This window comes from Daphnia magna, linkage group LG8 (assembly GCF_020631705.1).
Source record: "Daphnia magna isolate NIES linkage group LG8, ASM2063170v1.1, whole genome shotgun sequence".
Taxonomy (NCBI): Eukaryota; Metazoa; Arthropoda; class Branchiopoda; order Diplostraca; family Daphniidae; genus Daphnia; species Daphnia magna.
The window spans coordinates 5,005,957-5,018,962 of record NC_059189.1 but is presented as its reverse complement, the minus strand read 5'-3'; the positions used below and the strand labels follow the sequence as shown (position 1 = coordinate 5,018,962).

At 39.5% G+C, this 13,006-nt stretch overlaps 5 protein-coding genes across 9 annotated transcripts; 3 read left to right on the top strand and 2 right to left on the bottom strand.

The window, feature by feature from the left end:
• Nucleotides 1-463: 463 nt before the first annotated feature.
• LOC116928282 (CTTNBP2 N-terminal-like protein) lies at nt 464-5,846 on the top strand. Of its 4 annotated transcripts, none has more exons than XM_032935352.2 (9): nt 466-1,064; nt 1,143-1,244; nt 1,297-1,548; nt 1,858-1,962; nt 2,137-2,752; nt 2,816-2,965; nt 3,030-3,202; nt 3,277-4,030; nt 5,096-5,846. In XM_032935352.2, exons 1-9 carry the CDS (start codon nt 921-923, stop codon nt 5,176-5,178), a joined length of 2,379 nt encoding a protein of 792 aa, XP_032791243.1. In that variant the 5' UTR covers nt 466-920; the 3' UTR covers nt 5,179-5,846. The 4 variants fall into 4 exon arrangements, with proteins under 4 accessions (XP_032791244.1, XP_032791243.1, XP_032791245.1 ...); XM_032935354.2 differs by having other exon boundaries at nt 468-1,064; nt 3,277-3,834; XM_032935355.2 differs by having other exon boundaries at nt 471-1,064; nt 3,277-3,595.
• LOC116928306 lies at nt 5,844-7,287 on the bottom strand. Of its 2 annotated transcripts, none has more exons than XM_032935384.2 (3): nt 7,144-7,287; nt 6,312-7,086; nt 5,844-6,241 (listed from the first exon to the last, which is right to left on the bottom strand). In XM_032935384.2, the coding sequence occupies exons 2-3, from the start codon at nt 6,960-6,962 to the stop codon at nt 5,966-5,968; spliced, it is 927 nt and encodes a 308-aa protein (XP_032791275.1). In that variant the 5' UTR covers nt 6,963-7,086; nt 7,144-7,287; the 3' UTR covers nt 5,844-5,965. The 2 variants fall into 2 exon arrangements, with proteins under 2 accessions (XP_032791275.1, XP_032791276.1); XM_032935385.2 differs by having other exon boundaries at nt 6,312-6,963; nt 7,144-7,270.
• Nucleotides 7,288-7,661: 374 nt separating this feature from the next.
• Nucleotides 7,662-10,647, top strand: LOC116928285 (phospholipase A-2-activating protein). The gene is given in 11 exon segments (XM_032935359.2): nt 7,662-7,893; nt 7,958-8,145; nt 8,205-8,365; nt 8,367-8,584; nt 8,642-8,812; nt 8,871-9,005; nt 9,063-9,152; nt 9,210-9,642; nt 9,644-9,728; nt 9,785-9,928; nt 9,987-10,647. Coding segments are annotated over 11 exon segments (2,355 nt in total). The 5' UTR covers nt 7,662-7,747; the 3' UTR covers nt 10,571-10,647.
• LOC116928324 (transcription elongation factor 1 homolog) lies at nt 10,581-11,204 on the bottom strand. Its single transcript, XM_032935403.2, has 2 exons — nt 10,946-11,204; nt 10,581-10,842 (listed from the first exon to the last, which is right to left on the bottom strand). The coding sequence occupies exons 1-2, from the start codon at nt 11,059-11,061 to the stop codon at nt 10,710-10,712; spliced, it is 249 nt and encodes an 82-aa protein (XP_032791294.1). The 5' UTR covers nt 11,062-11,204; the 3' UTR covers nt 10,581-10,709.
• A 190-nt stretch (nt 11,205-11,394) lies between these two features.
• LOC116928315 (U1 small nuclear ribonucleoprotein A) lies at nt 11,395-12,757 on the top strand. Its single transcript, XM_032935396.2, has 4 exons — nt 11,395-11,556; nt 11,724-11,896; nt 12,111-12,394; nt 12,457-12,757. Exons 1-4 carry the CDS (start codon nt 11,493-11,495, stop codon nt 12,614-12,616), a joined length of 681 nt encoding a protein of 226 aa, XP_032791287.1. The 5' UTR covers nt 11,395-11,492; the 3' UTR covers nt 12,617-12,757.
• The last annotated feature ends 249 nt before the right edge of the window (nt 12,758-13,006 follow it).

Here is a 13,006-nt window from a genome sequence, read left to right as displayed (position 1 = left end):
GTTTTTCAAGTGGACGCTATTTTTTTTATAGTCTTATTTACTAAATGGTGCTACTAGTTTTAATTCATTAGAGTTCATTCTGGTAGGATGCCTCTATTATAGAAAACCCGTTTAACCAGCACTGTTAGGTTTAGCTTTATCATCTTTAGAACTAGGTGTTGCAGTTAGTCTAGCAATTTATACTTCAGAGTACTTCTACAAAAACGTAAAAAACAACCAAGATTAACGTGTAATTATGACACACGCAACGTTAAACGAGAAGTGAGATTATGAGGTTGCAATTGCATATACCAGAAGAAGTCAATTAAAGAAACTGGATGGTACGTCTAAAATACCACTCCTGACATGTCAAAATCTTCGATCAAAACATAAAAAATATAATTTAATGTCCAAATTGATTGGGAAACATTGTTTGAACAATACAAACTAGATGACAGCACTGGCCGCTACACATCTCAAAGGTTCTTCCACCGAAAGAAGAGAGGTAGAAAAATCAAAGTTAGCCCTTGTCTGGATCCATGATGGCCGCCTGACAAGTTTTCCTATTTCCCTAAGTGACACTGTTTATATCAAACAATGAATTATTTCGTCGATAAACTTAAATAACAGGTTTTTTCAGGCCACAATATCTTTTTAACACGCGATTTACGAACCGCTCCAACCCTTTAAGGAAACAAGACTCGATGCAGTGGATGCTATATGTTTCAGAATCTATTGTGTTCTAGTGGGCTTCACTGTCGTACCAATCGACCGAGTTGTTGGATTTGAGTCGTGTTGTCTTGAAATCCTGAGTTGACGATACAGTGGCAATCTTATTTCGATGACAAGCAATACTGCTACTCTTAATTCAAGTTTTTCACTGTGTATACTCATTGTTGATATCTTATTTTTTTTCAACCACACTTCACCAAATTTTTGTGATGATGGCAGCTAGTAATGTGAATTCAAACCACAGCTCAGCTCCCTTGTCGAAATCAAATGCCAATTTTACTCCCAAGACAAATGAACAAACAAATGCCATGGATATAGAGCAGCTTCAACACATGATTAATTGCACAGTGAAGGTTTGTCTCCAAACATTTTTTGGAAATTGTTCTAATGTGTCAGTATATCTAATGTTCTCTTATGGTGCTTTTTTGTAGAAAAACCCTAAAGCGGAGCTAAGTAAATCTGACTTGCTTCGTTTACTGGGCTATCTTGAAGGGGAGCTACAAGCCAGAGATGTAGTGATTGCAACATTAAAGGTAATATAGAAACTGTTTATATATGATTTATTGCTATATGATTCGCTTTTAGGCTGAACGTGTTAAACAGCAAGTCAGTCATGCTCGTTATGGACGCATTTTACCCGTCAACGACCCGTTCATCGCTCTCCAACGTGATTCACGCTCTGCCACCGTTGGTGGCTCGTCTACCGATGATACGGCTCTTTTAAAAGCTGTTACCGAAGGGCCAATGGCAGCCCTAGAAGCCCTCGTAGTCCAACACAGAAACTCTCATGTTAATCTCATTCAAGCCATGCAAGACGCCGAGGCACGCCACTCACAGGTATGTTAGCTGGTTGATTTCAGTTGTCTCGTTAGGTTTAGTGCATGCACCACCTATTTTTGTTTTCGCATCTCACCGAGCGTAAATTTAAGGCTTTCCCCGCACGTACGAAATTCCAGGCTTGGTTCACTATTTTCAACGCTAACGGGCTCGATGATTTGTGTGAAACCCGTTAAAAAATCCACGATGATTTGCTTTTTCGTTGATTTAATGTGCCCATTATGATCCTAGATTGATCAGTACAGTGTAGACACACTACCCTCGTCTCTTCCACACTTTCCCTATTTTCTCTTGGGTTTCTTATATTAGGTGCTTCGTGAATTAGACGACGAGAGAAGGAAGCATGAGCATGACACTGCCCAAGGTGACGACATCACTTACGGACTGGAAAAAGAACGGACGAGACTTCGAGAGGTAAGAGGACGACGCGCACTTATGACTGTAGTTCGGGCGTACATTTGCTTTTACCTTTCATACTTCGGTGTATTTCCACCTTTTTCTTTTTTCTCTCTCGTCCTTTTTCATTGTTTACTTAGTCAGTTTACTGTTTGAAAAGGAGAAAATAAGTTTTAATATAACTTCATGTAGGAATTGGAAGTGGAAAAGCAATCAAAGAAAAAACTTGAAAAAGACATCAAAAAGCTGCAGGAGACATTGGATGAGGAGAGACAGAGACAAAAACAAATTGTTTTGTTATTGTTGACTGAACGCAAAAAACTTATTCTCAAATACGTCGAGGAAAGGAACAAGTCGGAAGACTTGGCTCAGATATTAGGCGAGGAGAAGGGACGCGTTGATACGATGGCTGAAGGTTTGGAAGAAGAGAGCCAAAAAGCTTTACAAATGGAAGCAGAATTGGAGAAACAGCTGGCTCTGTTTGACACTGAAAGAGCACAACTAAAAGCTCAGCTACAACGGGAAGAAAAGCGGACAAAGGAACTAGAATTGGTCATTGAGAAACTTCACACAGAGGTCGACAACCTGAAGAAACAACAAGCAGAAGCTCACCAAGTGGCCATGTTCCAAGCCGGACTCAATCAGCCTAATAGCCCTCCCAGAATTACCACAACCAATCGAAACAGCTTACCCTCGGGAACTTCGACCCTTATATCTCCAGCTGGCAGCATCACCATGGGACCGCAACTTCCATCAAAACCCGCAATTGTTCCTCCGCAAACTCCTCCGCGTTCCGTCAATTCTACAAGTAAGTCTATTTGATGGTAATAAGGGGAATGTTATTCTATATAATTTAACGCTTTTTATGCAGTCGTCAGTAGCAGCCCAGTCAGTATATCTCGTACCAGTCCATCAGCCTCAATCCCTCTCAACTCGGCCACTGGCCTCGTCGTATTAGGAACAACTGGCAAAGTTGTCCAGCCAATGGCTCTTGTTAGTAGCACTCCTGTCCAAGCACCAAGTGAGTTTTTTTGTGTTTACTTTTACACCATTTGAAGCAATCTCTTCTGATTCTCTGTTTAAAGCGACCGGAATCGCCCGAGCCGTTAGCCCGTCTGCAGGAGGAATCCGCAACGTACAGTACAATTTAGGCGGAATGGCTGCAGTCAATACGAGTCCATCGGGGTCTTCCAGAACTCTGCCACCTCCACCAGTCTCAACCGCTGCAACTAGTAACGACACAGTTGATGTTACTCCGGTAATTTGACTTTTATTCCTGTATCTGTATCGTCTATGGTTTAATAAATTGACTTTTAATCATGTCCCCAATAGGCCAGCCGTGGAACTTCAGTAGGAACAATGCAAATTTCACCCCGGGTGGCGGTTTCAGCTTCCGCCGGCACGAAAGTCTTCACGACGACCAATAATGAAGGCAAAGTCACTTTTCACGTCACAACTAGTGCCACGTTGCCCACATCCACATCAGTTGGGACAACCGGAACGGCTATTTCTGCCCAGCCGACGACGCCAAAAAAATCAGCGGCTATTGCACGAGGGGTTCCACCGCCGGTGCCACCCAATAAGCCGGTCATTCCGCCTAAGAAATCTTCCACTGCCACTGCGATGTCCATGGCCAGCAGTTCCGTTTCAGGTCAGATTATCAACCCTTGCGGTGTGGTTATATCTTGTTCCAATAACCCACAGGTGACCACCGTTGACCACGGTCGGCCTATCAGCTTAGAGGTGCATCCGCTGCACAAGGCTGGCCAAATCGGTTCTCATCAGGGTGTCAAATTTGGCATCACCATTTCCAAAGATAAGATTCAAATCAGCAGCAATCCCTCCGAACAGGGATTAGCGGACCAAGAAGTCCGTGAAGCTATCGTGCAGGTGGGTGATGGTGTAGATGGTAGCGGTGGCAGCCAATCGCCCGGGCATGAGATTTCTGAAGACAGTTCTTCTCGTTCCCCTCTTACTCCCTTGTGTCTTGCTTTGCTGGAAAAAGAACTGGACGACTTCCAGCAGCTCCTCAGCAGCATGGCCACTCCCACTTCTTCTTTCGCCCCCTCGTCTCTTCTTTCATCAGGTAGCTGGAGAGCAGTCTCGTCCTTATTATAGCAGCACTTGCTTCCCCCAATGATCCGCGCTTTCACTTGTGTCTCTGCTTCGTCCGGGCTTTAAAGGAGGTGGCTCCATGTAAACGAGGGATCTTATATTGTGCTTGTGTCATCAAGACTGTCACGTCAGGATCTGGCACACCACGATTGAGTTCTCCAATGACTATTTCCGACAAAGAATGCCACGCTTTCATGCTGATTGTTTACTGTAATGAGCCACGTATTATTCCTGTTCTTGTTGAACACAAGGTGTGGTAGAAATGATCTTATCGTATTCCCCATTAAAACTCGTTCTGCTAAAAAGGGATGGTAGACAAGACTAGGTTGCTATAATTTCTGATAGCTAGTGGTTATCACTAGGTTAATGGGTATTTCGACCTATGCCCGTTCTAATCACAGGAGCAAGTATTTCCCTATTTTTTTTATCGTTTGAATCGAGTCAGTTGGCAGTTCTTGCCCGCCGTTTACTTGAATGTGTGACTCCTGTTGAATGCTTTGCGTCGAGCGGGCGTACCACGTGCAAGGTTACCAATGTTTGTGAAACAAAACAAACTTGGATTCTATATACAAAGTATTAACTAGTATTGAAGTTGAAACCGTTGTGTTCCTTATAATAATTTGAACTTGACATTTTTATTAAATTCTCATAATGCCCACAAACCCAGTTTTGGATGAGAAATTCTAAGATAACGTCTTATGATTGAGATTAGTACTTAACCAATTAATAGTTGCATTTGAAGCCAAGTCTAATGTCGCGTTGATTTGAATGTTGACACTGATCGTCATTTTGTATGCTTTATTATTTTTTTTTCATTTAATTTTTCGTTTCTTTTGTTTGTTTTTGTGTTTTTTGTCAGTTCTTGTTTTGTTTGTTTTTTGTTTTTCTGTTTCTTTTTGTTTTTCTTCACTTAAATTTTTGTATTGTCAGTTTTTTTTACAGTCCAAGTGATGTTGTTTTGCATTTTTTCCATAGATGTTAATTTCGTATATTAATTATCATTATCCCCTTTTTTTTTCTGTGTGTGTGTTAACAGGTTCCACTGGCTTGACATCATCTACTGCTTCCAGCGCCCCTGCAGAAGAGAGCAGTGGCGTAATGTTACACATGGGTGTTTGATTTGGCCGACAGATAAAGGACCAAGATAGCTTTTTAAATATTGACAACAACAAAATCAAGCATTAACAAATTCATCTGTTGAAAAGAGAAGAAGAAAACGCTCGGGTTTTATTCGTCGTGTCTAGTCGTTCTCATTTCCATCCACGCAAAAGTTTTAGTTGCTCTTCTTTAGCCCTTATCTTTGAGTAATTTTTGGGTCTTAAGTGATTTACCTGACGACCATCACTTCTCATGTGCACGATTTCAACGGTTTTGTTAATGAGTTTTTCCTAACCTGACGACTACAACAAGAAAAAAAAACTTCGTATGTATGCGTGTTATAGGCATATCATGTAATTCGAAACTGACGTACTATATATAATTACCTCCCCCCTGGATCGGACGTTGCTGTCTACATTTATACTCGGAACCCCATAACTTTGTAAATATTTACATATAATATAATCTATGCATCCATACATGATAAACGGGAACGTGGCAGCTTCACGAAGCATTGACAACAGGCAGAGTGAATTCCATTTTTAGCACACCCTTCTTGTGACGTGACGTGAAGAAAAGAAAGACGGACCTCCCCCCAACTGAGTCAGAATTTTTATTGTTACTATGTAATTCCCTGTAAAATAAAAAAAAAACTAGAAACGTAAAGGAAAAATAAACATGGAATCTGACGATGTTCAACATTTCAATTTTATTTACCTGCAACAACCGCTCTTTCTCACAGGCATCAAAATCACGCATACACAAAAAAAAAATTTTACAAGTAAAAAAGAAAAAAAAGTTACGATATTCAGGGCTCTTCACTGACAACTTCGTCATTCGACTGTACGCTTTCAGTTCTCTCTCCGATTCTTCCGGCTTCTTCATTGACATCTTCGGGTTTTTCGGAGGACACAGTATTGATACTCTCTTTCAGCTCTTGATTGACATCCTCCTCCGTCATTTCTTCGTCACTGGAATCAGACTCCCCGTTCTGTATGACTTCTTCTTCCTCATCAGGTGATTGGCTTGACGAAGTGGAACAATCTTCGCTGGAAGTTTCTGTAGATGGATTTCTCATCCTAACCTGTCAATATCAAAAGAGACAACTTATGTTTGATATATTGCTAAGAATTATTTAACTTTGTAAACAATACCTTCTTCCCATGCATTGGACACCAGACACGAAATTCTTTGATTCTTCTATTTTTATCTTGCATGCACACTATGCGATGATGCATTTGGTTCATGTAAACATTAGAGTCACATATTGACAACTGGTGTTCAAGGTTTTTCACACGCTCCTCTAGACTTGATATTTTCTCAACGAGATCATCCTGGGTCCAATCAATGGTTGTTTCAGCTTCTCTTGTTGTCCTGTACACATTTTCAAAGTCTTGTTGAAAATACGGAGACCAGCCAACATCATCTCTTGCACCAGGTGGGGTAAATCCTTTATCAAAATCAATAAAAAAAGCAGAGTTTTCGTGGTCATCTATGATGAATTGTGTTGAGTTCTGGGGTGCTTTTGGAACTTTGGCAGGTCTCAACAACCTTCTACCTCCACGGGTAAACTTGTGAGGATGTATTAGAGGATGATTCTCTTTGTGTAGCATTTTGAAATGTTTCCTTAATGGTTCACCATCCTCTGACAACTGTCTATCGGTCTGCGAGGCGGCTACTTCGGATACGATAGGCTCTTGATCACTTGTTGTTTCCAGCGAACGATCATTTTTGTCTTTTCTTCTTTTACCGCCCGCTTTACGTCGATGAGTTTTCTTTTTCGTTAAAATTTCTGTTTTTTCCATTCTGACATCAATATTAAAAATTTCTGTTTAGTAAAATCATTAACACTGAGTGTGTTGGCTAAACAGCAGGTATTCAAAAAATACAGTGCAAACAGGATCTTTTTTCTTTTCACCAAATGTCCACCTTTGCAAAAGCGAATGTCGAATGAATTATTTTATGTTGTTTCAGTTCAAGGCCTACCAAATGTTCCTGGTCTATTACTGTATAAGTATAGTTTCCGAAGGCCCATTTGCTTTCTCTGTATATCAAGCTCAACTGGACAGACTACAACCACAAGCCTCTGCAGCTGCAGCACAACTAACTTCAACTTCCGCTTATTCCTCTTTTCTATTCACTGTTCGTATGCGTTCGTATATTTGTAGACGGAAAAAAAATCTTGCTTGACGCTAGGGGGCGCTACATGAACACGAAGATCAAGAATAGAAAACTGCCTGGCCTTCAAATAGTACCATCGAGCTTAATCGAAATGATGGATTTTATTTTTTAAGAAATTTTAACAAAGTGTATAGTCTATCCCAAATGTCATACTTCAATAAATATTTTGCATACTCTACAAAAACAGAAAACTGTAGTTGTAAAATATATTCGGTTTGGCTTTACAAGCTAAATTAATTACAAAAACAAGTACCCCCTGCCCCCCTCATCCCTGGGCCCCCTTTCATGAAAGTCTGTTTTGGAACTGTGGCAATAGCGTAAGAGATTTTTTTCCTCGAGAAGTTTCGGCTAATTTCGATACTGTTATTAAATGTTGTAAATCTTGTTACCACCAGAAAGAATTGGCAGCATGAGTAGTAAAATGCCTTACAAACTCCGTTGTTCAATGGCAGGGCATTCAAAGGACGTTCGAAGCGTAACTGTAGGAGAGTTAATGGAAGAATGTGTCGTATCTGGTTCTAGAGACAAGACTGCAAAACTGTGGTTACCTGAAGGGTAAGTTTGGTTTTCAGAGTAAGTGGGGAACATATCTGATTCATTTTTCACAAAATATTTTCAGTTTGGGATTTGTCTGTGATCAAACATACATAGGAAATGAAGGTTATGTATCTTCAGTTGCTATTGGTGGCACTTCAGATAATTTTCCTGGTGGATGTGTCATAACTGGCTGTCAAGATGGGAAAATCAGAGTTTATAACCCAGGCTCTGTCAACCCAACATCAACCTTTACTGGTCATTCAGACACAGGTATGCATTTTTTTATTAAATTCTGTTTCTTATAATGTAATCACATTTCTTTTAATTAGTCTGTGCCCTAATTACCCGTCCTGGATTTTTGTTAAGTGGCTCATGGGACAAAACTGCAAGATTGTGGCAGTCAGATGGGGCTCCTATTGTCACACTCTCTGGCCATGCTGCAGCTGTATGGGCTATTGAATTTTTGCACTGCCCTAATTCTGCATCTGAGGTCCTTAATACTAACAGGATCTGCAGATAAAACGATTAAACTGTGGAAAGGAGATTCACCATTCCAGAGCTTTAAAGGACATACTGACTGTGTCAGAGCACTTGCTGTCTGTGATTCTAATCGTTTCCTGTCTGCTGCAAATGATGCAACTATCAGACTATGGATTACAAGTGGGGATTGCATAGCTACTTTTTATGGACACACCAACTATATTTATGGGTAACTGTCTTCTATCATAGATCATTATAAGCTTACACTATCATGATTATCTAATAGGCTGTGTATGATGCCGGATCGCAATGTCTTTGTCAGCTGTGGTGAAGATCGTTCCCTACGCATATGGAAATTGGATGTTTTCGATGAATGTCAACAAACCGTCTTCCTACCTGCGCAGAGTGTTTGGTCAGTTAGCGTGATGCGAAACGGTGATATTGTTACTGGCAGCAGGTACGAATTTAAGCTAAGAAGCGACTTGAAATTTAAGATTACCGTATTTTTCCATTAGTGACGGATTAGTCCGCATTTTCACTCAGTCGCCAGAACGAGCAGCAAATGCAGAGGTACTACAAGCTTTTGAGCAAGAGCTTGCTCAAACATCCCTGAACGCTCAATTGGAGTTGGGTGGCATCAAAGCTTCAGAGTGAGTTAATCAAAATAATCTGTATTCGAATTAGTTTATCGAATATTCTTTCCATAGTTTGCCTGGACCGGAGAGCCTTTTCGAACCTGGCACAAGAGAAGGTCAAACAAAAATGGTTCGTAATGGGGAAACCGTTTCCTGTTACAGGTGCTATTTTGGAATAGTTAAATGCGTTCTGTTTTTTAGTTAACGTATTTGGTTCAGCTGGTCTTCAGGTGATAGTGAATGGACGAAAGTTGGTGACGTCGTCGGGGCTGCTGGTCAATCAGAGGCAACTAAAAATCTTTATGAAGGGAAAGAATATGATTACGTCTTCAGCGTCGATATCGAGGAAGGAAAACCGCCATTAAAATTACCCTATAACACCTCAGAAGATCCTTGGTTGGCTGCCCAGAAGTTTATACACAAGAATGATCTCAGCCAGTATCATCTGGACACAGTAGCAAACTTCATTATTCAGAATAGTAAGAGCGGAACAAGCGATGGTGCTTCACAGACATCGAACATGAGTAATACATACGTGGACCCTTTCACTGGCGGCTCTCGTTATGTTCCGTCTTCTGGGAATGTTCCTTCAAATATAGCAATGAATGTGGCAGAAGATCCATTTACTGGCTCAGGTCGCTATATTCCGGCTGGGTCAACCAAAAAAGCCTGAACCGTCATTATTTCCCGTTAAGGACTTCCTGTGTTTCGACCAGGCTAAAATTGAAGCCATTACTAGTACGTTTTAGTCAATCCTATTTAACACAATAACTAAATTTTTTATATTTAAACAGGCAAACTAAGAGAGTTTAATGAGAAAGTTGATCCGAGTCTTCAGTTATCCGATGCCGATTTATTATCATTTGTACAATCCGCGGATCCCAAGTCTACCATTCAAGGGATTCCCCACTTAGAAACGTTTCTTCGTTGGCCCTCCGGTGATACTTTTACAAATAGATATATGAAAACAATCCGTATGACATCTTGATTCTGTAGATATGATGTTTCCTGCTTTGGACATTTTGCGACTCGCTTCACGCCATCCCCATATGAATCGGTTTCTTTCCGAAAAAGAAGGATTGCTTGATGTTTTGCTCGCTGTGGGTCGTTCGACTGTTCCCAATTGCATGATGATTTTTCGGACCATTGCACATCTATCAATGCATAAGTCTGCACAGCAAACACTGATGGACCATCGCGAAGCAATATTTGCATCTGTGTTATCGGTTATGACAGAAAGTGACCTCTCATTTACCAAACACTCTCAATGGAAACATGTGGAAGTAGCTGTTTCAACCATCATACTTAACTTTTCCATCCTTATCCATTCAACAGCCTCTTTTGCTACAGTTGAGGCAAAATCTAGTTTATTGTGTACAATTGGCAAAATTTTGTCTAAATTACAGGAGGAAGAGGCTTTGTTTAGGACTTTGGTAGCAGTTGGGACACTTTTGGCAGATGACAATGATGCTGTTGCTATTGCACATTCTATAGAACTAAAGTCTAAAATTGACTACTTCCAGAATGTTTCTGGTAAAGTAGGTGAATGTTCTAAACAAATCTTACTCCTTTTAAAATGATAAACTAATGCATATGTGAGTCCTGTATTAACAAAGTGAAAACATGAAAGTGAAATACAGTTGGAAATTTTCCTGAATATTAATTCTTCCATTTAAAGAGTAATTGAGTTTAGTTTCTGCAGTCAAACTTCAACTATCTTCAGTTGGCTGTCTCACAAGCATCAATCCAATCATTATAAACATCCACAGCCTCAGACAGGAAATTAATTGTGGTCTGGAAATCTTCAAGGCAAACTCTGCATGTGATTCTACCAGTGTTCCGTGTTTTATCCCTGGATTGAAAAAAGTTTCTAATCACTTATTTAAGAGCTTATTATAATAAACACCATCAAAATAGCATATTTTTAAAAAATCTGGAATGAAATGTAAACTTACATTTTCACTTCACAGGATTTTTCGTGGTTACAAAATGGACAGTTGAATTGCGTGTCCAAGGGCTCGATAGCTTTGCGTTTAGTTGGAGGCTTCCTCTTACTCTTTCGCTTACCCATTTTACTTTTTGGATTATCTGTTAGGTTCGTTACTGTAAAGAACAATCTTTTCTTCTCAATTCAGAAAACGAGATAAATAAACTCCCACAGGCCAACAAAAGTGCCTCAACCGTTCAGCGTCTACTCATAAACACAAAACAATTGCTTGTCAACATTGTCATATTGTGGCAAAAATTCAGTTTATTTTTTATTTTTTAGCACAAAATCGAAAAACAATAACTAATTTTTACTAAAATCCTATTAAAATATTTTAATTAATTATTGAATATCATTTTGTAATTAAAACTTTTTTGTCGAAAAAATTCAAATAATGGAAAACTTTAAAACTTAACTTGGCAACTCGCCTACAACCCACGCCGCGATTGTTCTTGTCAAGTCTTTAGAAGCGTTTAATAATTTCATATCAATTCACAATTTGTCAAACATTAAGAATGGACGTGAGGCCCAACAGCACGATTTACATAAACAATCTAAATGAAAAAGTCAAGAAAGAAGGTATGGGATTAAGGCTAGTACCTTTTACGAAACAGTTCGGTTCTGTAACCATAATCACCATGGGGTTTTGAATCGCTTAGATTGTTAAAATAATATTTTAAATACATAACTGAAGTAATAAATTGGTAACCTGTTTAGACCTTATAATTCCTTTTACTGGTTTTCAGAGTTGAAGAAATCATTGTATGCAATCTTTTCACAATTTGGACAAATTCTCGACATTGTGGCACTGAAAACATTGAAAATGCGTGGACAGGCATTTGTTATTTTTAAGGAAATAACTTCAGCCACTAATGCCCTCCGAGGGATGCAAGGATTTCCCTTTTATGATAAACCGATGGTAAATTTCTTTTTCATATTTTAAGTTTTCACATTTAAATCACCCTGTGATGAGATCTATCCTTGCTCTCTCATGTTTCTTACACATGTTGATAAAACTGGCCCCCTCTGATAGTGCTTGTTTTGCCTTTCAGAGGGCTGAGGGTTTTGCCAATCAATCTTAGAAATCCAAAATAAATAGTTTGGTTGCTAACACTTCAAATTCTTTATTCCAGCGCATACAATATGCCAAAACAGATTCTGATGTAATTGCGAAGATGAAAGGAACATTTCAGGAACGTCCTGCAAAACCAAAACCTGAAGGAGAACCAAAGAAAAAGAAGAAGAAGGAAAGTAAACAACAAGTGGTTGTTCCTGGTAGTTTTGGTGGCCCTGCTACTTATGGATATCCAGCAGTTGGAGGGGCTGGAGTGCCTGAACAACCACCTAATCAAATTTTGTTCTTGACTAATCTACCAGAAGAAACCAATGAAATGATGTTGTCCATGTTATTCACACAGTATGAACTTATACAGTTTGTTAAACTAATATTGAGGATACTAACCAGCCTTTATTCACTAGATTCCCTGGTTTCAAAGAAGTCCGTTTGGTTCCTGGCCGACATGACATCGCATTCGTGGAATTTGAAAATGAAGTACAAGCTGCTGGAGCTCGAGAATCCTTGCAGGGTTTCAAAATCACTCCAACACACTCAATGAAAATTTCCTTTGCCAAAAAGTGATTCCTGCATTTATTGAGTCAACTTTTGGAAAGCTTTCTGTTAAATTGACTGATTTATGCAAATACATGCATTGCACCCATTGCTTCTTCTGACCGAAGAGCATTGCACAAATGGGCATCACATCTGTGATACCTTTTAAAATGTTGGTATTTCATTCATTTTTTTTTTTTTAATACTTTGGTGAAAAAAATACTGGAAAAAAATCGGTAGAGGCAAGTGTTAAAGCTTGCATCTGATCGTAAAGTTTAGTTTTCGTTTCCATAGATGAGGGCGATAATCCAATATACGGGGAAATAAGTAAATTGAGCAATTGCTTAAATTACAACAAATGCAACGTACCGGTGAGGAAAATTGCTAAATATTGACTGAGTATTTGGATGATTGGAGTTA